The sequence below is a fragment of the Microcaecilia unicolor genome, chromosome 3 (assembly GCF_901765095.1).
Source record: "Microcaecilia unicolor chromosome 3, aMicUni1.1, whole genome shotgun sequence".
NCBI lineage: Eukaryota > Metazoa > Chordata > Amphibia > Gymnophiona > Siphonopidae > Microcaecilia > Microcaecilia unicolor.
Window position 1 is genome coordinate 173885145 of NC_044033.1, and position 24619 is coordinate 173909763.

Genomic DNA, 24619 nt, shown 5'->3' on the forward strand with positions numbered 1-24619 from the left:
CTTATCAAAATTTGCTTATTTCTGACCTGACGAAGAAGGACCACCTTCGAAAGCTAATCAAAAATGTATTGCTAGTCCAATAAAAAAAAAGTATCATATTTTCTTTTCTATGTTTTATTTTATTCTATTTCTATTGACTGGCTTTAGAAGTGGACTAACACGGCTACCACATCTCTCAACCAAAAAAGGAAAGAAGAAAACCCTACATACCGTATTTTTCGGACTATAAGATGCACTTTTTTCCCCCAAAATTTGGGAGGAAAATGGGGGGTGCGTCTTATAGTCCGAAGGTAGCGATTCCGGATCGCCCTCCCCCCGAGTTCGGGATCGCCCTCCCCTACTCACGTCAGCGATGTTCCCTGGTGGTCTAGTGACGTCGGGGCAGGAAAGAGCCCCCTCTTTCCTGCCCAGCGCGCTGCTCTCCGTCCTCCTCCGTCCTCCTGTATGCTGCCTGACGGTCTCGGCGAGATTCAAAATGGCCACCGGGACAGCGGCCATTTTGAATATTGCCGAGACCGTCAGGCAGCATACAGGAGGACGGAGAGCAGCGCGCTGGGCAGGAAAGAGGGGGCTCTTTCCTGCCTCGACGTCACTAGACCACCAGGGAACATCGCTGACATGAGTAGGGGAGGGCGATCCCGAACTCGGACAAGACGCACCGGAGCACCTAGGTTTTAGAGGAGGGAAAAAGGAAAAAAAAAATTTTTCCTATTTCCCTCCTCTAAAACCTAGGTGCGTCTTATGGTCCGGTGTGTCTTATAGTCCGAAAAATACGGTAAACAAAATATGGAAACAGAGTAGGTGGACCAAAAAAACTTCCAGCAGAGCAAATGTACAAACACTCTTTTATTGACAAAGCACCAACAGTTACACCCCCTGCTCTATTTCCAGTACAAGAGTAGCAGACCATAGATGTCAGTCACCAAATGTATTCACCACAACAAATAATTAAAAACCTTCATGCCTCATTCTTTACAATAGACATGTCAGCATTACACACAGTTTTGTCAGAAAAGAACATAAGAGTAGCCATACTGGGTCAGACCAGTGGTCCATCTAGCCCAGTATCCTGTTCCAACAGTGGCCAAGCCAGGTCAGCATGAACCTGGCAGAAACCCAAATTGTCTATAATGTTGAGTTTTCTGATAACTTTAAATATGTCTATCCAAGTATTAGAGGCATTATATTGTAGGGTACATATGATGGAAAAACTTCTGCTCAAGATTTTTACTTCTGTGTAGTTAAGGACTTGATCTGAAATGTTTATCACTCTGCCTTGTATGTTTTCAGAGATATGTTAATCTGTTTTCCACTATGTTGGTGAGCTACTCCTTCCTCTGTTGAATGGGTCTCCCTCTCCCTCTGTTTGGAAATATTTCCCTTTGTCTCCCTGGGTTTGGACTGTCCATTGTTGAGTTCTTTTTCCAAAGATTTTTAACTTTTGTTTATTTCAAAGAGGTGTAGTAGAGACACAGCATTATAAGCACAAAACAACTGTTATATTGCAAACTACAATCTGACAAAACAATAATCACATGTACCCAAGTTGGTCTATAGATAAATCATTAGCGTAGCAAACCCCCTCAACTTTAGAGTTTTCTTTAAATAGAAAAAGAATAAACAGAACTAACAAATCATAAAGAAAAGAAAAAACATAAAAGCTAAGCAATAAACTTTAGGGTGAGCAAAGGAGAATAAGCTAAGTCGTTATTTATTTATTTATTGCATTTACACCCCATATTTTTCAACCTAGTGGTAGGCTATTAATAACATAATGTTATAATTGGTTAACGTTTATCTTTTAAAGGGCCTCAAATCTTATTCCACTTAGCCAGTGCCCTCCAGAGCACAGCTGTATCATCTTGTAAATGTATCTCAGTTTATTCAACCATTTACACGCTGAGGAAACCCTTGGATCCTTCCAAGATGCTGCCAGGGCCAACCTTCCTGCACTCAAACAAAATCGCATTGATGTGATAAATGCAGTAGGATAACCTGGAATTGCTTTATTTAAGAGAAAAATGCCTGGGTCCCATGGAATCAGAAACCCTGATTGAATCCTGAATTTAATACTCTTCCAGTAAGCTCTTGCTTTGGGGCATGTCCAGCAAACGTATCATAGATCCTATAGTGGAACAGTCCTCCAACAGTTAGGGAAGCCATGGGATACCGTTTATTTCATTTTCTAGGATGAAGTAGCAAAGGTATACTTCATTTAAATATGATTTTCTTGAATATGAGAAGATACAGTTAGTTTGGGTAATAAGGCTTCTATAGCCAACCGTTCTGTCTCTTCATACTCCATACATATGTCAACCCCCTACCTATGGTAAATCCCCGGTGAATCAGTATCTATCAAGCATCTATATATAGCTGTAACAAAGTGTTTTGTGTTGTGTAAATCCTCGCATCAAATATTCCAAACGCTTTGCTACTCTGGCTAGTCTGCCCTGAACATCTCTACGTGTCAGTAAATGCCTCAGTTGCATATAAGGATATCTATGTGATGGAGGGAGTTGGTACATAAGGGCCAATGAATCAGAAGTCATCAATTTGGCATCATCATACAACATACCCCATTTGGAGAGTCCCTATTGGACTCATTTTCAAAGCACTTAGACTTACAAAGTTTCATAGGTTACTGTAACTTTGTAAACCTAAGTACTTTGAAAATACGCCTCTTTGTGTCACAGCACTTAAAAAGAGGTGAAGCAATATCTGGGGAAACAAGGGGGTTATTATAAATAGGAGTAAATCTAGACAGTTGAATGTCAGGTGCTTTGCTCATAGAGTCCCACTGATGTATTGAAGTGTTTCCCAAGTCCGGTCCTGGAGTACCCCTTGCCAGACAGGTTTTCAGGATATCCACAATGAATATGCATGAAAGAGATTTGCATATAATGGAGGCAGTGTATGCAAATCAAGTTCATGCATATTTATTGTGGATATTCAGGACTGGACTTGGGAAACAATGATGTAGTGTATGCACACTGATAGGGCTCACACTAGAGAATAAGGCCCTATAATGCTTTGGGAGCCAAAGTAAGTGTCTTAGATGTAACTCCCATCAGGTCTTGTTCAATGGTCAGCCAGAGTTTGTGTGATGGTACTTAACACCACTCTATGGCTGCCCTTACCTATGCTGCTTTATAATAGTATGACACACTGGGGACTCCCAAACCTTCAAGCCTCCCTACTTCTATAAAGAACCTTCCTTGGTAGTCTATGCTTCTTACCAAGCCAAATAAAGTGACAAAATTCAGACTGTATAGATTTCAAAAATTTCTTTCGTACTTCCACAGGTAAGACCTGGAAGACATATGGAGCTGTCTTCTTCAGAGTAGAAATTCTACTGAACCAGGAAAAGTTAAGCCCCTTCCACCTTTGCAGATCTTCCTTGATGGACTTCTAGAGCTTAGGGTAGTTAGCTACAAAAAGCCCTGGAGTTCTAACAGTTAAGTGTATCCCCAAATAACTCAAACTCCCCTCCACCCACTGAAATGGGAATGCTCCCTATATAGGTGGTCCACCTCTGTCTTGTCCAAGCTATATTAAAAGTTTCAGTTTCCCCCCTCCCTCAAAGTTTGCCTAACTGAAAAAACAGGTTGTTAATGTTCCCCTGGGTTGGGGTAATGCAGAGTGTAAACATGATGAGGTTAATTGTGAGGATGGAGCTCTCACCTCAGGCTCCCATGTCCCTCTTTCACTCAGGGTGAGCTGGTTCTTAGTATGCAGATTTTATGCAAATTCAGATCCTACCCCTTTTTACTCGGGGTGACCTGGTTCTCAAAAAAAGCACACAGAGTCAGGTCTTATCAACAGGATTTCTTCCATACAAATCTTTATTTCAGCCCATGGGGCACACCTCTCTTAGCTTAAAACACTTTCACAAGCTCAACAGTTCTTCCAGCTTAACCATTTCCTTTCTTCCTCTCAGTGCAATCTTCCAGTTTAAACATTTCTTCTTGCACAGTCCCATGTCCCTTTATTTCTTCCCCCTGAGCCCTTTCCCACTGGCATTTTGGCTCAGTACTAGCTCAGTCCAGGACACCCAGTCTCTTCTCAATATTAACTCTGGGACACACAGTACCTCTTCACTGTTCTAAACACAGCCTTGGCATCTGGGACACACAGTAGTTCTCTTCACTGTTCTAAACACAGCCTTGGCATCTGGGACACACAGTAGCTCTCTGAACACATAGTTCTTATCCTGGCACTCTAGGGCCTTCTTACCCCAGCCAGCTTCCCTGCCTTGCACCCAGTTCACCACAAGTCAAAAGGGCTCAGCCAGTACTTCACCTGGGGAGCTCCAGCTCCAGCTCCAGCCACCAGCTCTCTTCTTCAGCTCCTCGCTCTCCCCTCCCTTCTCAGGTGGGGTATTAAGGGTTTAATGGCAAACAGGACCCAGCCCATAACCGGCTGCACCTGTTTCCACCCCCAGGACTCTCCCCGGTCCTAGCGAGCTCCAGCTATACCTCCCCTTTGACTCACCTAGCCCTTCTCCCTGGACATTTTAGGGGGGTCAGCGCCCTCTAGGGGCCTAACCAGGGTAGGACAGCCTCATAATCCTTACAAGAGGGATTAAACACCTTGTCTGGATCACTTCTTAGCCTTTTCCTTTCCCTAGTACTAGATGGACTAGTTATACTTTCAATCCATTAGGTTTATTTCTTGGGATTGGTCCACTATTTATATTTCTCATATCAGAGACATATTCCTTCCTTCTATATTGATTTTTATCCCTATGCCATGGGTAGATGTTTCTGTTTTTATAATCCATCTCATCCCTAAGAAACTTCCCATACTTATTGAGTTTCAGATCTCTTTTGAACTGCTCTTCATGTAATAGATCAAAACACGTTATTGTCGTTGAGACAATTTAATTCCCTATTTAGCTCCTCCTTTACTTTTTCTTATTTTTTCTTACATTTTGGTATCAATAAAATGAGTATTGAGGATGGCATCAAATTGTGTCATGAAGATATCATCATTTGTAAACATTTTAAGTGGCTTGGACATTCTCAAGCCTCTTGGTATTCTTTTATACCTGCAATAATCTAACAATGTACTACCCAACCACAGACGAATATGGTAAAGGAACTCAACAATGAACAGTCCGAACCCAGAAAGACAAAGGGAAATATTTCCAAACAGAGGGAGAAAAAGTTTCATTCAACAGAGGAAGGAAGGAGTATGGAATGCAATGAAAGCAGCTCAATAACACAGAAGAAAACAGATTACCATATCTCTGAAAAAATACAAAGCAGAGTGATAAACATTTGAGATAAGCTCTTTAATGAGACAGAAGTAGAAATCTTGAATAGAGGCCTTGCCTTCGTATGCATCCCGTATATAATGCCTTTAATACTTGGATAGACGTGTTTAAATAGAAAACTCAAGATTATAGACTACTTTTTTGACAAGATAGTGTGTAATATTGGCATGTCCATTGTAAAGAATGAGGCATCTAGGTTTTAAATGATTTGTTGTGGTGAATACATTTGGTGAAGGACATCTTTCTTTTGGTCTACTACTTTTGTACCCCACCTTAATTCTTGCAGATCATCTGCCTGTTTGTTTTCGTGGACTCTGACAATGTATGGACACTTCAGCATGCAACATTTCATTGCTCTGACACTTCTGTTTTCTAGAGTTCATTTTCAGGGATGAACAGTCTCTCCTAAGCCTACCTAGCTAACAATTTTTATGGACTTTTCCTTCAGGAACTTGTCCAGACCTCTTTTGAATCCTGCTATGTTGTCACGTTGACCACATCCCCCAACAACAGACTCCACAACATAATTATGTGCTGTGTGAAAAAACACTTTCTACAGTTTGTTTTCAATCTGCTCGTCATTAGTTTCATAATGTTCTTTTGTTGTAGCGTTGTTTGAAAGGTTAAACAAGTGTTCCCTGTTTAACCGTCCTCCTCATCCATAATTTCATAAACTTCTCTCAGTTGTCTTTTCCCCAAGCTGAAACGCCCTAACTTGTTTATCCTCTCTTCATGAGTGAAGTATTCCATCCCCTTTATCTTTTTGTCACCCTTATCGGAACCTGTTCAAGTTAAACTACATTTTATTTAGATGGGGTGACCAGAACTCTACACAACACTCAAGGTGCAGTCGTACCATGGACCTATACAGAGACATAATTATATTCTTTTCAGCCAATATCCAAAGTGATATTCAACTGGCACCCGCATAGCTAAGTGGGCAAATTTAGGACAGCTCAAAAGCTGTTCTAATTCTGCCTGCTTAGCTATGCGGGTGCCAGCTGAATATTGGCTAGCAGCCACCTGACTTTTTTTGCCTCTTTTAAAGCCCCCCGATCACGCTCTTGGCCTCCCAACAAAGCCCTCTCCTTTCTTACCCCCAGCCTGCCACCATGAAAATGTCCCCTTAACCCCCTCTCCCAGAATGATCCCTATGGGGGCCATTGGAAGCAGGAGTCAAGGCCACTTGTTCCTGCCCCTTTTGGCTTCCCTAAGAAAATGGCTGCCATGACCTCTCACAGCAGCTCACGGTACAAAGTACCGTGAGCTGCTGCGAGATGCTGTGGCACCATTTTCAAAGGGAAGCCAAAAGGGGCAGGAACGAGTGGCCTTCACTCATGACCCCTGTAACCCCCACAGACCACCAGGGACATTAGGTAGGCCTGGAAGGCCTACCCAAATGGCAGGAGAGCGTTCCAGGGGGTGGGGGAGACATCTTTATGATGGTGGGATGGAGGAGGGTTCTCAGTGCAGATCCTTGGGACACTCCACCAGTGACCCTTTTCTATGTGGATAACTAGTCCTATTCTTTGTTTCCTTGTAGCCAGTTTCCAGTTGATAATAGGGCATTGACTCATAACTTTTTAATTTCCTGGAGAGTCTATCATATGAGGGACTTTATAAAATGTCTTCTGAAAATCCAGATACATATATTAACAAGCTCACCATTATCCACCTGTTGGTTTGCAATTGTTAAGGGGAAACTTGCCTTTGCTGAACCCATGCTGCTCTTTCCTATTACGCTGTATCTGTTTATACAGTCGGTAATTTTGGGCCTGATATTCAGCCAGCGAATTCTAATGTGCTGCCTGCCAGAGGCTGAATTTAACCCATATATTCAATGCCAAGCCTAATCCGGGTATTAGAACTGAATATTTGGGTCTTACTTGGCCACTGGGAGTAATCAAGTTGACGGCTGATATTCAGCAGAGGTTAGGATGATTATTTCTGCAGTTCTATTTAGCCAGATAGGTAACTTCCAGGTTCAACCTGACTGGGTCTCCAGATTGCCCCTGCACTGACCAGATAGTGCCACAGCGATCTGCCCAGGTTTTCAGTGGCACTATCCTCTTATGTGCTGCTGAATATCCAGAGATCACACAGAATTAGAAAAGGTTCAAAGAAGAGTGACCAAACTGATTAAGGGGATGGAACTCCTCTCATATAAGGAAAGGCTAAAGAGGTTAGGGCTTTTCAGCTTGGAAAAGAGATGGCTGAGGGGGATATGACTGAGGTTTATAAAATCCTGAGTGGTGTAGTATGGGTAGAAGTGAATTGATTTTTCACTGATTCCAAAAGTACAAAGACTAGGGGACACTCAATGAACTTACATAGAAATACTTTTAAAACAAATAGGAGGGAGGACTGCATCCAAGATGGCAACGCAGTAAGATGCACTCTCTGCTCCCGCATTGCTTGTTTCTTCTCAAGTATTTTGCCAGTTTCCTACCTTTGAGAAGCCTAAATGGAAGGGGAAGATTCCTGTAGCTGCCCAACAGCAACCTTTGACCCCTGATTCACCTCAAACAGTTATATGGGCTTCCTATCAAGCCCCCCAGGACATTATGGCTGGCCATAGCACAAGGGACAGCTTGGGCCTCGGGAGTGAAGTATCACTCAGCCCACAAGGTCTGGCAGCTCCTCAACCACTGTTAGACTCGGTGCCTTCGGGGTCTTTGCTGCTGATGGTAGCAGCGTCCGGTGGGGGACCCAAGGGCATGCCACAGCCACCAGGTTCCTCACGGCAAGAGCCAGTGGATAGTACGCTGGCTCTTAAGATCTGGTGTTGGGGAGAGACAACAGAGTGATTCAGGAGGGGGTTCCCCCCCCCCCCCCCCCCCCCCCGGTCTCATGTGTTCCTCCCCTAGAAAAGCCAGCAGAAGTGACTTTAGAGACCATTTGGACTGCTCTGGACTGTCTCTACAGGGTATGTGCTGGGACATCTCCCTACTTAATCAATTTGCACAAAGAGTTGTTAGATGTGAAGAAGTTTTGAATACTTATTCTGTGAAGATTAGTGCTTTGAAGGTTCAGTAGTCCCAAGCCTTACAATCTAGTTTGACTCAGGACAAACTGTTGGTTCGCCGCAGGCTGGAAAACTTTGATAATTGTGTTATACATTTAAACTTACGTATATTAAATTTTCCTAAACTTCTGACCACACCTCCAAAAGATGCGTTTAACAGATTTTTGAAGGAAAAAAAATTAATACTGGTTTTCCGCCTTTGCATAAGATTTATTATTTTCCAGTATCTAGACAATGTTCAAGCTCTCCAGATGCTGGCTCGGTTGTTGATGTTTCTTCTGATAGTTTGAATATAATACAACTTTTGGAGAGTTCAACTGAAGAAGTGGTTGCAAGGTCAACTCTGTTGGTGACATTTGTATTTCAACAAGATAAAGAGGCCTTACTTTGTCTCTCTTTCAGGATCTCAGATTCTACTTTTCTTGGTGGGAAAGTGTCTGTTTCCTCAGATATTTCTAATGGACTCAATTGTGTAGGAAGACGTTCCTAGCACTAAAACCTCATGTTTTCTCTTAGGAGCTAGGTTTCAATTGAGATCTCCTTGTAAATGTATAATTATCCTTGATCAACATACATATGTGTTTTAGGAACCTATTCAGTTACAATTCTTTTTGGAAGGTAGAGGGATTTATCTTGTGAACTCCTTTGATCTCTTAAGTTACTTAATAGAAGTGTCCTTTTACTAAGGTGCACTGAAAAATGGCCTTCGGTAGTATAGGCGCGGAAAATGGGTGCGTGCACATCCATTTTTCAGCGCGTCTGGTAAACAGATGCGTTTTTAGTGCCTTGCGAAAGGTAAGGTAGTCTCTCTGTCTGGTTGTGTCTCTAGGAAGTGCATTCCATAGTTGCACACTGATGAAGGGAAAGCTAGACGCCTGAATAGATCCATGCTTACAGCCTTTCCAGCTGGGGTAGTGCAGGGTGAGATATAACCTTAAGAAAGATCCTTCTATAACTAACCAGGGCCACCTCAAAAGCGCAGGTCCCGCCACGGGAGGAAGTGAGCCGGGCGGAGTGGAGTTGAGACTGGGGAGTTTAAAAGGGAAGGGCCAAGCAGAGGTTAGAAAGAGCCCAGAGGAGAAAGAGGAGAGGCCCCAACATATGCCTCGACTGAAGACATCTCAATGCTGTGATTGGGCTGAGGTGTAAGCCCTTACTGCTAACTGTTTGAACTTTGCAAGTTTGCTGGAGCCAGACCTGACAAGTAAAATATAACTGAAAGGCTGTGTTTGGGGCGTGGCAACCCCGCTAGGATTTTCCCATTCTATGCCTCAGGCTCTGTGAAGAAATACTTATTTTTGCATTCTACCTTTTTGTCCAGCTGTACTATTTGCTCTGGCCACGCAAGGGGCTAACTGCTAATTTTCAGTAGCACTTAACCGGTTAGTGCCACTGAAAATAACCAGTTAGCGCCAAGCTGAAAACCGGCTATTTGGGGGGGGGGGGGGGGGTGTTCTGGGGGCGCAGTCAGAACTTGGCTGGTTATTCCGCACTTACCCAGCCAGGTTGGCCACATTAATAGGTGCCCCATAGCTGGTTAAATGCTAATTATCGCACTTAACCAGCTATGGATTACCCAGCTCCACAAACCTAGGGTTACCATATGTCCGGATTTACCCGGAGATGTACTTTTTTTGAGGACACAGCCAGGCATCCAGGTGGGTTTTGCCAGCCTGCCCATTTGTCCGGATTTGAGCACGAATGGGCAGGAGGGCGGGGGTGGGCCTCAGGTGTGTCCTATCCTCCCCTCCCCTACCTTAGTGTGGTGCCCTGGTGGTCTAGCGACCTCTTTGGTGCAAGAGCGAGCCCCTTCTTTCCTGCCCAGCGCAGCTGTAGACTTCGCTTGCTCCTGGCGCAGATTCAAAATAGCTGCCGAGAGTTCAATTAGCGGCCTCGCGAGTCTTCTGCAGAAGTCTTGCAAGGTCATTGCTTGAATTCTAGGCAGCCATTTTGAATCAGTGCCAGGAGCAACAGAGGTCTGCAGCCGCACCGGGCAGGAAAAAGGGGGTTCTTTCCTGCCCTGAAGAGGCTACTAGACCACCAAGTGCACTACAGTAAGGTACAGGAGAGGAGGGGAGTGGTAGTGAATGGAGTCATGTGGGTGGAAGGGAGGGAGGGAGGCTGGAAAATTGGGGAGGGGATAACATGGGGGGGAGAGAGAAAGGAATCTGGCTTTCTTTGGGGGGGTGTCAGTGATGGGGGAGGGACAGGGTGGGGATGTGACGGGTTGAGGTGGGTTGTGACAGAGGGCGGGCATGTGTCCTCCTTTTTTGTTGGGGAAAATATGGTAACCCTACACAAACCCAGAAATTCAATGACATGGCCCAGCATCGAATTTCTGGATTTAACGCCGGTGGCGGTCAGCAAAATGCTGAGCACCACCGGCTGAATATTGGGCCCTAAATTTCAGCTTCACTATCCCTGCAGTTGTGTACTTTCCTTGGAAACTAATTCTTCATTTCATGACTCACCTCAGTTACAAGCTCCAATGATTCCACAGAGTTATATCCTAACCCCTGGTTTTCTTTTGTTATTACTCTTTATTTATCCCATCTTCCTCTGGATTCGGACTCTGGTCTCCTCTCATTACTGTGGACTATTACGTGGATTCTTTGATTTGTTCTATATCTTTATTTGGTATATCACTTTTAGTTGGAATCCCTTTATTAGATCGTAACAGTGAAATACAGTATCAAAGATCAAACAGTTCTAAAGAAATAACCAAATACAGGGTCATCAACACAGATTTTTTGTACAAAGAATCTCTTATAAACTTTCTAAAGTCTCCCCTCCCTTCCATTCCCCTTTCCTTTCCCCTTGTAATCCAGAAAAAAAAAAAAAGAAAAACTCAAAACATATGAAGGGCTTAGACTCTGATATCCCCTCACGTTAAATAAACCATATCCCCCCTTTCCCCTCTCCCACCCCCACCTAAGTTCACTAATCTAGATCCACTTTTTATAGCCCTCCCTACCACCACTGTTAGTCCCAGAAATACCGGATCCCCTCATTATCTAAACCATACTTATGGAACTCCAATAATTCCTGTTCAAAGTTTATTCTTTGATGTGTTGTTAATAATGTTATAAAATAAAATATATAGACAAATTGAGTACATGCATATAGTTATACTCCCCCTGATATTTGAAACAATTACACTGGCCAGGAATGGCTGCTGGCTGGTTTAATGGCACTTAACCGGCTATCTGGCAGTATTCAACGAGAGATAGCTGGTTATCTCCCGCTGAATATTGCCAGTTAGCACTTAACAGATAACTGGTTATATTATGCAATATAACCGGCTATCCTCCGATATTCAGCGTGTCACCAGCTAAGTTTGGCAGCCAGATTAGGCCGCCGAAATACCTGGAATGGCTGGTTAAATTTAAACTGGCCAAAAAACACCCAGATATTCAATGTCAGTCACTAGAAACGATCCAGCATTGAATATCTGGGCTGACCGTCAACCAAGGGATTTAGCTGGGCTTACTCCCACTGTCTGAATATCAGGTCCACCATTTTCCCAGCATGCTGTAGGGGAGTTGTACTGAATACCTACTTTATAAATGCATATTGGCTTAAAATAAGCACCTTTATGGATGTCTCACATTGGTGTTCTGTTATAAAATACCCCCAGTTTGTCTATCCCCTGAGTCGTGTGTTTGACCTTGTTCATGTTTTATTCTTATATTCTACAGGTGGGAGGCGCTGTGAGAGAAATCTCGGGATTCATCACCACCTTCCGCCAGATGATAAGTGTTCATCCAGGGGGCAGAGCAGGAGACTGCCTGAGTACAGAACCGGGCTACTATCATGTCATTAAGGGCTTCCCCAACTGTGTGGTGACAGATGGCATAGTAAACTTTTTCCTGGCACGCACAGACAAAGTGCTGCAAGTGGGGTTTGATCCCCGTCTCCGTAGAGCAGCTCACTTAGGTAAGTAATTCAGTTTTGTTGTTTAGACCAGTGCTTCTCATCTTTCTCATGGAAGCATACCTTGCCAACTGCGTTTTCAGGATTAACACACGGAATACACATGAGAAAGATTTGCATACCAGAGGCTTCCATTATATGCAAATTTATTTCACGCATAGTCATTGTGGATATCCTGAGTAACTGATTGGCTACCAATGTATCCAGAAAAGGGTTGACAAGAACTAGTTTAGACAATAGCTTTGAATACACTTGTAAATAAATTTGCTAGAATTTTCTATTAAATTTCTACATCTCTGTTTTCATCCTCTGATCCATCCAGTGCTACAGGTGACAGGCTGTATAGTCCTGTGTCCATCCAGTCTTAGAGGTGACAGGATCTGTATCCCTGAGCCCATCCCTTGATCCGTCCCCTAATCCAGTGTTTTCCCAAGTCCGGTCCTGGAGTACCTTTTACCAGTCAGGGTTTCAGGCTATCCACAATGAATATGCATGAAAGACATCCTATATAATAAAACGCACCTCCAACCTTCTGAAGCCGAGAAAGTGAAGCCTTCAAGCCTTGAAGCATTCCTGCAACATTCCGGAACTACGTGTCGTCAATTGAGGAGATGGAGCCTTACAGAGCGCACGAATGCTTCAAGGCTTGAAGGCTTCACTTTCTCACACACACACACACACACACACACACACACACACACACACACACACACACACACACACACACACTCACTCTGTCTCTCGCATACACTCTCACACACTCTCTCTCTCTCACACACACACACTGTCTCTCTCACACTCTCTCTCTCTCTCACACACACACACACACACACACACACACACACACACACACACAGAGTACAGACCTGTGGTGAAGAGGTGCTGAAAGGAGAGCTGCTGTACCCTGTGGCTGCTGAACAATGCAGAGGGGAGGGGGCCCCCCTGCAGGAGGGCCCCAGGCTGAAAGGCCTAGCACACTTGGAGCTGAGAAACACTATGAAGGGGAGGCTTCCTCCACCCAAGCCCCAAGCATGCAACCAGGAGAACCAGGAGAGCCCAGGCCTGTGGACGGAGGAAGGACCAGAGCCCAGCAGCGCTTGCTGAGGAGCCAGCTCACCCTGACTGTAAGTCCTGGCCATAACATTCCTAAGCTGGGTGAAGAACAGGGGGCAAGAAGGCAGGGCCCGGGTTCCAGAGCAGGGTTCTCTGCATCCAGTATCAGAGGAGAGGTGGTGGAAGAGAATAGCGGAGAGTCTGAAGAGGACGTTAGTGAGGAAGAAGAGGAGGAGAAGGAATCCAGGCCTAGGGCCTGGCAGAAGAAAGAGGCCCAGCATATGACTCCTGAAGAGGTAATTAGATCAGTGAAGAAAATGAATCGAGTAGAAGGTGAAATAGAGGTACTGAGGAAGCGGCTGAAGCTAGCAAAAACTATGTGTAACCTGGCTTCCACTGGCCCACGAGACAAGTATGTTAAGGGAGTTGAAGCGCTCCAGAAGCGGCTTACAGCAAAACAAAGGCAGCTGCAAAAACTAAAGAACTGCAGAGATAATCCCCTTCGTGAGGTTTTCCTGAACAGGGAGCGCGTGCAGCAGACCCAGACGCAGTCCCAGATCCAGCAGGAAGCAGAACCCAGAGACACACAGGACTCCGTGGTTCCAGACACCCCAGAGGCTATGCTGGAAGGGACAGCAGGGGAAGTGAAACAGCAGCAGCCAGAAGGAGGAAAAGACAAGACTGACACAAATAATTCCCAGTTATCACCAGTATTTTATTTCCTACAGGATTCCCAAGAGCTAGGTGCTCCATCCACTTACCAGCCTTGTAGAACAGAGGCTCCTAGTCCAGTTGTGGCAGGTACTGTGGATAAGGAGGGGCTCCAGCACTGCATGCAGCAAGAGAGCCTGGCAAGTTTGGAACACAAAAGAGCTATGAAACTGAAAAAAATTCAAAAACGTCCCTTATACTTAGAGAGCTGGCAGGGCATAGCCGAACCCACAGAGAAGAGCTCAGGTTTGCTGGGAGAGACAGAGAAGAAAGACAGCCTGGAGAATCAGAACAGTTTGAATGCTGAGGAGAATCAGAACAGTTTGAATGCTGAGGTAGGAGAAGAATCACTACACACTGAGCAAGTACAGAAGTTACCAGGAACAACGGGAGGGAAAGTAGAGCAAAAACAAGGGGTTTTGCAGATGGAGACAGAGACTAAAGAGGATGGGAAAGTACAGGAATGGAGTAGTGGAGTACTACAAGAGATGGAAGAAGCTGAGAGCAAATATGGTGGACAGAGGGCGGGAACATCGTGGGAACACCACAGTCACTCATGGACAGAATTGATAGGGCAGACCTCTGAGCAGGGCTGTCCAAGAGCTGCCATCCAATCTCAATCAGAAGTGCTGATGACATCATGGGGGAAGCTCAGTGACAGGCAGGGGCTCCCAATAGATTCTGCCACTCAGAAACAAGAAGAAAGAGCAGAAGGGAGCTTCTCAGAAACTCATGCCCATCAAAGCAGGAGTCCCAGAAAGGAGAGAGAGAATTGTGGAGAGTGTCAGCTGCACCAGGAGGCGGAGCCAAGACCCAGATCGAGTGAGACAGGGCATGGAGGAGAGTGTCAGCTGCACCAGGAGGTGGAGCCAAGACCCAGACTGAGTAAGACATTGCCAGATACAGAGAGAGTACATGAAGGAGAGTGTCAGTTGCACCAGGGGGCGGAGCCAAGTCCCAGACCCAGTAAGACAGAGCATGGAGGAGAGTGTCAGCTGCACCAGGAGGCAGAGCCAAGACCCAGACTGAGTAAGACAGTGCCAGATACAGAGAGAGTACATGAAGGAGAGTGTCAGCTGCACCAGGAGGCGGAGCCAAGACTCAGACTGAGTATGACAGTGTCAGAAACAGAGAAAGTGCATGGAGGAGAGTGTCAGCTACAAGAGGAGACAGATCCCAGACCTGGTCTGAGTGGGACAGTTGCAGAGCAAGGGAACGAGTGCTGGTTGGGAACAGCAGCAACTGGCAAAGGACTGGAAGTAGAATATTGCAGAGGGGGAAGAGACAGAAACAGCACAAGTGAACTGAACATAGTGGGGTTAGTGGACATGGGAGAGGAGGGAGGGGAAGAGAGGGGGAGGGGAGGAAGGCAGGAAGGGAGTGGGGAAGGGGGGAGCATACTGGTATCAGCCCCTTTATCCTTTGCAGCAGTAGTACGGGGAGGAGGGGCAGAGACAGGGAAGGAGGAGGGGAGGCAGGAGTCAGACATGGAGACAAGGGGAAATCCATTTTCTGGTCCGTTGCGGGGTCCCGGGAGCGGTGTTACCCCAAAACGTCGAAATGTTGTCCAGCTGCGTTGGGTGGGCACAGGGGTAGCACCACCTAGAGAGGTTGTTTTAAGAATGGTATTCTCCCCTGAAGATTTGTATGCATGCATACACCCTGTGGGAATCCCTGAATATGATATTAGTTTCTTAACAGGGCGAGGTTTGGACCTGTTTTGGGAAAAGTACACAGAGGTGCAGCATCAGGGTAGATGGGTGGATTTTAAGGCTGTCCCCATCAGTAGACAGGACGCAGTCCAGATTACCATTTTGGTACGTAATGAATCTCTTATGGCTGCAGACCTGTCATACTGGTTGGGACGGTATGCCGAAATTAGGACCCCATTAAGCAAAATACCAGACCAGAGTCGTGTGTGGGCGGGGGGGTGGAGTGCCCTTGTAAAATTAAAACAGGCAGGCTATGTCACCCAACATATACCTTCAGCCGCATACATTGGAAGGGATCGAATTCAATGCTTTTATGCAGGACAACCCAGACAGTGCTACAGGTGCGGATCTTTCCGTCACTTAAGCATGTCATGTACAGTGTTAAAGTGCTCGCGATGTGGTAGTACAGATCATGACACCAGCGACTGCACTACCATACGCTGTAACCTGTGTGGAGGCTTGGGGCACCCTTTTAGCAAGTGCCCACAAGCATCGCACAATCAGGTAGAGGAAGAGAGGAGGGGGGAGGAAGGGGCACAAGCAGAAACTACAAGGATACAAGGACAGAAGCAGGAAGCATTAAAGGGATTAATGGATAAATCAAATACCACTATTCATACAGAGGCAGGCACTAAGGGAAAGGGAAAGGGGGAGAAAAGGGCATCAGGTTTGGATCACATTCAAAGAAGGGGTATTTGTGAAAGGATGGAAGAAGGAGGTGGGGAGAAGGGGGGAGAAGAAGGGGAAGCATGGACCCTGGTAGGGAAACATGGAGGGAAGGGGGGTCGGAGGAAGGAGGGGAGGGGGCTAGCCCGAGCGGGGAGAACAGATATTCTGGAGAAGAGCCAGAGTAATCGATATGCAGTGTTTCAGGTTTCAGGTGAAGGAGAGGGTGATCTTGAGATGAATCCACCCCAAAGGGAGGTTTTGGAGGAGAAGAGGAGGGAGGGGAGGGGAGCAAGGAATGAATCATCTGAAAGACTTAACAGAGAGGAGCCAGCAGTGTTACCCCCAAGTCTAACATCACATCCTACTAGTTTAACGAAGGGCCTCATGCAGGAAATAGAGGAGGGTAAGGAAGGGATGAAAGGGGAAAGGGCTGGTCCAGAGGAAACCAAGAAAAAAAAGGGTAGAAAGAAAGCCGGGGAAGATGACTCAGAGTGGGAGGATTTGGAATTAGAAGAAATTATAGAGGATCCTGAAGAAATGATGGGGGCAGGAATATCTGTGAAGAGGGATTGCGGTGAAGAGATGAGGAGGGGTAAGAAATTTAAGAAATAAACCATGGCTGCCTTGTCCTTAATCTTTGCAACTCTGAATGTAGCCAGCATAAAGGCAGAGAGAACTAGATTTGTCGCCTTTAGCGATTTGACCCAGTGCAAGGTAGACTGCATCCTGTTGCAGGAGACTCATTTGGATTCTTTGCAGCTCCTGCACCGGGCCAAGAGAGATTGGAAAGGGGGGCCCTCATTCTGGTCTCTGGCCAAAGAAAGATGCGCAGGGGTGGCTATTCTTTTTGCCACCCGAGAAGTGGAGATTACGAGGGAAATAGAGGTGGAGATAGGGAGGTGTGTTGTCTTAGACGTTTTCATTAGAGGGGTAGCAGTGCGAATCATTAACTTTTATGGGCCCAGATTAGTTGGGAACGCAAGCAGCTGTTGCTCCGGGTGAAACCGTATTTATATACAAGCAAATTGGTGGTATTTGGAGGAGATTTTAATATGGTCTTACAGCAAGCAGATAGAAAGGGGTCCAGGCGTCAGGTGGGTTATGACAGCCTCCAGCTGGCAGCAATTGTAAAACAGGCAAGACTGGAGGTGGCGGGAGGGAAGGGGTTCACTTTCAGAAGGGGAGACACGGAGAGCCGTATTGACTGGCTCTTTGTAGGCGGGTTGGCTAGGTTTCAGGGGCAGCCGAATAGATGGACGGAATATTCAGATCATGCCTTAGTTTCCACAGTCTTAACAATATGCGAAGGGGCGCAGAAAGGCCCAGGATTTTGGAAACTGAGTGCAAAGTTATTAGAAGTAGAGGAAAACAGACAAATATTTGAGGGTTTTTTAGCAGACCAAGAAACACTATGGGAGGTGATGGATGATAAGGGAGCCTGGTGGGACATGGTAAAGGGGCGAGTCAAGGCCCTTTTCCGGTCCCTAGCCAGGAAGCAGAGTCAGGGGTTACAGGCACAGTGCTGTCGTCTTCGTAAGCAATTGGACCACGCGGTCTCCAACCATCTAGAGAAGGGAGAGATAGAAGCTTTGCAGGCCCAGTTGAGGCTGTTGCAATATGATCGATACGCTGCTTTGCTTCTGGAAAGGGAATATGGGCATCGGTATTCCCCGGATCCTTTCCAGAATTGCAAGGTAGCAGTAGGACACAAGGTCATTTATGCTATGAGAGATGAAGCAGGGCAGCGATTGACGAACCAACGTTCAATCGAGGCCAGGGTCATTCGGTTTTACACCCAATTGTGGGGGAAAGAGAGCTTGGTTTCTAACTTCATGCTATCATACGTGCAGAGTGCCCCAGGCTTGGAAAAGGTTTCGGAGGGGGAGATGGAACAACTGCTTAGGCCCATTACCACAGGAGAGGTAGATGATGCTATTGATACGCTATCAGCACGTACAACTCCGGGTCCCGATGGGCTGACCCCAGAGTTCTACAAAAAATTCCGTGTGGTCCTGATTCCAGTGTTAGCTGCAATTTTTAATAATTGTTTGCAGAACGGGCGTTTGGCCCCTTCACAGCAGTGTTCTATTTTGGTTCTCCTCGCAAAGAAGGGAAATCTGGAACTTATCGAGAACTGGAGACCCATAAGTCTTCTGAATGTAGATAGGAAAATAATGGCCAGGATTATTTACAACCGCCTGGCTGGAGCAGTGGGTGGTCTCTTGTCCTCAGCACAGTTTTGCTCGGTGAAGGGGAAAGGGGCAGTGGAAGCAGTTTGTACCATCCGTGAAATAGTGGAAAGGAGTCAAGGTGGGACAAAGGGAAAGTATTTGCTGACCCTTGATCAGTCTAAGGCTTTTGACAGGGTGTCCCAGGAGTACCTATGGCTAGTGCTTCGGTGCTATGGGATACCCGACCAGTTTATAGGGTGGATCCAGACTTTGTATCGCAATGCAAGGAGTAGCACTCTAATAAATGGTTGGGTGGGCAAGAGCTTTGCAGTGAGGTCAGGGGTACGGCAGGGGTGTCCCCTCAGCCCCTTGCTGTACGTCCTTTCCTTAGATCCTTTCCTCAGAAGGTTGAGTGGAGGGTTTAGCGGTCAACTAGAGGGCATCTCTTTGGGTTCACACACATGGCGATGTGTCGCCTACGCAGATGATGTCACAGTAGTAATCAGTAGCAAGGAGGAAGCCGAGCGAGTTCAGACCTGGATGGCAGAATACACACAGGCTGCGGGGGCCCAGATAAACCAGGATAAGAGCTCCGCAATTTGGGTAGGACAGGGCAGACCAGCTTTCAAACTTCCCAGTCAGTACCCAGTAGCAAGGGATGAAGTACGGATCCTGGGTCTCTGGGTAGGCAGACAGGACTATGATACGATCAACTGGGAGAAGGGGCTGGGGAGAGTCGAGGAAAGGGTGGCCCAGTGGAAATCATATAAGTTGCGGTTTGTGGAAAAACTGCATGTCATTAAGACCTATCTGATACCCCTTCTCCTGTTCATATCCAAGGTCTGTTTACTGCCTATATCGTTACATGCCAGAGTATACAGCTTGTTTTTCCAACAGCTATGGGGGAACAGGATGAATATTATCCGGAGGGAGGTGACCTATTTGCCCAAAAGGGAGGGGGGGTTGGGAATGGTCAACCCTGTGGTACATTTTAGTTGTTTCTTTTTCCAACAAAATCTGGGAGGGGTCTTGCGGGAAGGGAGGCCGGCTTGGGCAGACTGCATGGCCTCCTGGCTTCAGCGATACTTGAGGGATTGGGTGAGGGGAGGTCAGGCAATGCCCCTGCGAGGGAAGGCGGGATACTTGCCACAGTACATCTCACCTCTGTTGAGATTGGTGAAGAGATGGGGTATCACAGTACAGGAAATCCAGAAGGAGGACAGGAGGCAGCTACAACACCGCATTATTCAGACACACTTTTCAACACGTCTAGCCTTGAGGGACTGCCCAGGTCCAATACAGGAGGAAGGTCTGGCTTTCCTCAATTCATCACGCCTCCCCCGGAAGATTGCGGACATGGCCTGGCTGACTTTCCACAGCCGGCTTTATGTTCGAGCTAACATGAAAAATAGAAACAGCAATGATCGTAAGTGCCCGAGGGGGGAGTGCGTGACGGAGGATGAAACAATGGACCACTTCCTCCTCAAGTGCCCGTTCAATCAACAAGTCTGTCAGGCAGTAGCCCGCCAATTAGGGATTCCTTTCTTCCACCAGCTATCTTATGCAGAATGGGCCTATGGAGGGTTTCCAAAAGGAAAGGGGTGGTGTAGGGAGACACTGTATATCATCGCTGCAGCCCTTTGTTACTTCCTGTGGCAGGCACGCTGCCAAGCTTCATTATATCGGAAGTGGCTGTCTGTACAGGAGGTGGCAGGGGATGTGGTACATTTTGTCCAGCAGCTGGCAGTGAGGGAGAAGGAGCATTGTTCTGGACTACAGTGGGCAAGGCATTGGAGGGGTTTTTCGTTTCAGCCTCCCTGAGTGGGAGGGTTTGTTGAGGGGCGGGGGTATTGGCCAGTAAGGTTTTATTTATGTATTAGTTAGCGGGTTTTATTGCTTGTTTTATCGCTTGTTTGTATGCTTGGTTTGTCTTGTTGCAAGTTTCAATAAAGACAATATGACACACACACTCTGTCTGTCTGTCTCACTCATTCTCTCTCACATACACACTCCATCTCTCACCCACACACTCTCTCTCAAACATACACACTCCGAGGAAAGGGGGGCATGGAACACGCTGGGGAGGAGAGGGAGGGGGGCATGGAACTCGGAGGGGAGGAGAGGGAGGGAGGAAGGCCCTGCACCTCGGACGGAAGGGGGGCCTGGAACTCGGAGGGGAGGAGAGGGAGGGAGGGAAGGAGGGGGTCATGGAACTCGGAGCCCCACACACACACACACACTCTCTGTCTCTCACATACACTCTCTCTCACACACACTATATCTCTCTCTCACACACACTCTCTCTCTCTCTGACACAAACACACACACACTCTGTCTCTCACTCATTCTCTCTCTCTCTCAAACATACACACTCCAAGGAAAACCTTGCTAGCACCCATTTCATTTGTGTCAGAAATGGGCCTGTTTTACTAGTTTGCATATAATGGAGGCAATGTATGCAAATCAGGTTCACCAAATAACTGTAAAGAAACCCTGAGCAGACTCAGTAGTGCAACTCAGAGACAAAACGTTTTCAAGCTTTGAGAATCAAGCACTCAAATAGTCATCAGTCTTTTTATTTTAAATTTTCTATATATTTTTAACTTTTCAACAAAAGTTTGATTTTAATAATTAAAAATTCAATGAAAACTTGGCTTTGCCAGCTCAGGGGCAAAACAGTCTGACATGGAGCATGTTTCGCATGAAGCTGTTTCAAGGACATGAACCCCTTTAAAGTAAAAAATAAGAGAGATTAAATCCCTATCTGTTAAACCTAGAACCCCCCCCCCCCCCCCCCCTTATACTTCTTTTGCCCATAACTATGGAATTAAAATAGTTCAGAGCCCCCAACATTCTAACTAAAGGTTCTCCTACCGTGTAGCTAAGCTCCTTCTTTTGCCGACCAGCGATGTTACACAAACACGGCACTGGCGTTTTTTTTGCTTGCTATTTAAATTGTTAGCAGGTTCAGTCCACCAATCACAGAGCTTGGCTCTGATTCTATCATAATAAGGAAGCCCATTCAATTTCAGCGTTCAAACTGCAGGATTAACAGTTTGCAATAAAAATATCCAATGTTGTTCTTTTATAATTAATCTAAAACTTCTAGGTATCCAGTCAAAATTCAACAAAACTTGTTCACATATATCCCAATCTGCTTCATAAACTCTTCATTTCCTTTAGATATACTTTTCATATAGTTCTCAGTGACCTCGGTGATGTTCACCGTCAACTTTACAAAAGCTTTTTATGACGGTGTAAACAACATCAACATCTTCATAGGTTCACTCTAAAGTATTACTCTCTTTTCTAGAAAAACACTTCTTAAATTATTTAACTTATCTTTTTGAAAATTTGTTCAGTCAGACCCAGGGGTTCTATTGTCCGACATGCATGTTTCGCTCGAGAGCGAGCTGTCTCAAGGACATTCCCCCCAGAGCTGGCCGCGTCACAAGTGGTTCACTTACAAAGTAACATAGTAGCATAGTAGATGATGGCAGAAAAAGACCTGCACGGTCCATCCAGTCTGCCCAACAAGACAACTCATATGTGCTACTTTTTGTGTATACCCTACTTTGATTTGAACTTGTCCTCTTCAGGGCACAGACCGTATAAGTCTGCCCAGCACTATCCCCGCCTCCCAACCACCAGCTCTGGCACAGACTGTATAAGTCTGCCCAGCACTATCCCCGCCTCCCAACCACCAGCCCCGCCTCCCGATCTTGACTAAGCTCCTGAGGATCCATTCCTTCTGCATGACCATTTCTTTTCCAGAAAAAGAGACAACCTTTTTCCTGCTGCGGTAAAAGGGGGCCCCAGCGCGTGTCAAAAATACGAGCTGACACTAGCGCAACCCCCTTTTTATCGCAGCTTGGTCCATCTCATCCGCCCGTTAGGGTGGTCAGCATTGTAGCTGCCATACTGAACATGGCTAAACCCCTCTATATCTTGTTTAAAATGTAAAAGGATCTCAAAAACTCCCTTTGTGCTTTCCGTCCTACTCACCCATGCCCAAATTCTTCACAAGAATTGGGAATTCTTTATAAAGATAGAATGCTACCCAAAATCTGCATTGCAAAGTGGTGTAGAATCCCCCAGGGAATGTCAATTGCACCCTTTACTACAATTCACTGGGTTTACTATTCTTGGTTTTATTTGACTACATCTATGGCAGAGTTGCCAAGTAACCTAGTTCCATGACTTCTGGGCCAATCCTGGGTTTGAACTGACATCCCAGAGCAGTGCATTATCTGGAGTCGGATTCTGCCCACTGAAATCAGTGACCTGATATTCTGCAGCAGTGGCAACCTTCAGATAGCATAGCACCACCGTTTCCCTTTATTTGTGCATTTACAAGTGCTATCTGTTTAAGTAGCACCACTGGATATACATATATTTTTCTTTGAGGGAGGAGAGGAAGGGTTGTACAAAAGCTCGTGCCCTTTCAGAAGTAGTTCAAGGTGAGTTACGTGAAAATACACTCAGCATTTTGCAGTAGCCAGCTCTGCCTCTTCTCCATTTGAGGTGAGACCTGATCTTTCAATGATTTAACTTATTACTGTAAGCGCTAGAGCGTGCTTACCAAAGCTTAAAAAGGCTTACCGTGGGTCACGCTCAAGCATCCTGTGGGATGATCCCAATCTGTGCCCATAAACTGTGCATTAAAATTGTTTACATTTTTCTGTGGTGGGGATGAGTTGGGGGTGGAGAGTGGGCAATTTTTAGATTTAGAGTTTTGCTCACACCTTTTTCAGTAGTAGCTCAAGGTGAGTTACATTCAGGTACACTGGATATTTCTCTGTCCCAGGAGGGCTCACAATCTAAGTTTCTACCTGATGCAATGGAGGGTTAAGTGACTTGCCCAAGATCACAAGGAGCAGCAGTGGGATTTGAACCAGCCACCTCTGGATTGCAAGACCGGTTCTCTAACCACTAGGCCACTCCTATGCTAAGCATTATTGTGTGCTAACTGATTAGCGCAGGATTACTATGTGAGCCCTTACAGTCTTCAAAATGGGTGGTGGTAAGTGCTCATGTGGTAATTATTTTTAATGCCGTGAGAAAAATCCACGACCTAACTAAATTTCGGAGATCACTAAAGACCAACCTGTTCAAAAAGGCATACCACAATGATATAGCCTAACTACCAGACAATGAATCTGAAGCCCAAACTAGATAAAACCCAATTCTTTATACTTGATTACCAAAGCCTACCCTACCACGAATGAACTTTTACACAACACCACTCTATGTCTAATCCCGAATATGAACTCTTTATACTTGACTGTTTAATCTACTATGCCAATCATGATCTCTAATGTAATACCACTTGTATCTCTCACTCCGGAAATGGCGATCGCCATGACGGAACAATGTAAGCCACATTGAGCTTGCAAATAGGTGGGAAAATGTGGGATACAAATGCAATAAATAAATAAATAATGGCTGCGTGCTAATGGTGACATTAGTGCATGGCAGTAAAAATGGCCTTAGTGTGTGGGAAAAACCCAAGAAGGGCGCGCAAAGGCCACTTTTTACCGCAGCTTAGTAAAAGGACCCCTAAAACACACAGCTACCCAGCACATTGCAGGAGTTATGACAAGGTAAATAAAACTGTAACCAGAAAGACCCACAGTGGGGCTCAAACCCATGTCACCTGCATTTAGGGGTCACAGCCCTAACCCCTATGCTATACATGTATGAGTACACATTTGACGAGTAACTGAATTTCGTCGCACTCTGGATAACTTTTGGACAGCCCTGTGCCTCTAGCCTAACCCTGCTTCCTATCATATGGATAACCGTTATCCATACAGCCAACCACATGTGGTGAATGGATAAAGTTATCTGTATAACCCATGAAAATTTTCAAAACTAAACAGAGTTACATGATTGGCATCAGCAGCAACTACGAGTATTTTTGAATGCCAGGTCCAGTGCTGCTGATCTCATGCTCCCTAATTCTACAGATGGGCCTGCACAGTTACTTAATTGTTGGATTGGACTTGGCACTTAAATACTGGCGCTAACTAGAACTAATTGGCACTAATTAGCAGTTACGTGTGTTAGT

At 45.8% G+C, this 24619-nt stretch overlaps 1 protein-coding gene across 2 annotated transcripts in view; it reads left to right on the forward strand.

Moving 5' to 3' along the window:
* B4GALNT1 (beta-1,4-N-acetyl-galactosaminyltransferase 1) overlaps nucleotides 1–24619 on the forward strand; it is a 367142-nt gene that overhangs the window by 340175 nt on the left and 2348 nt on the right. For both annotated transcript variants that reach the window (XM_030196595.1, XM_030196596.1), the window contains exon 11: nucleotides 11999–12236. In XM_030196595.1, the coding sequence (XP_030052455.1) occupies nucleotides 11999–12236 (238 nt within the window). The remainder of the gene's footprint in view (nucleotides 1–11998; nucleotides 12237–24619) is intronic.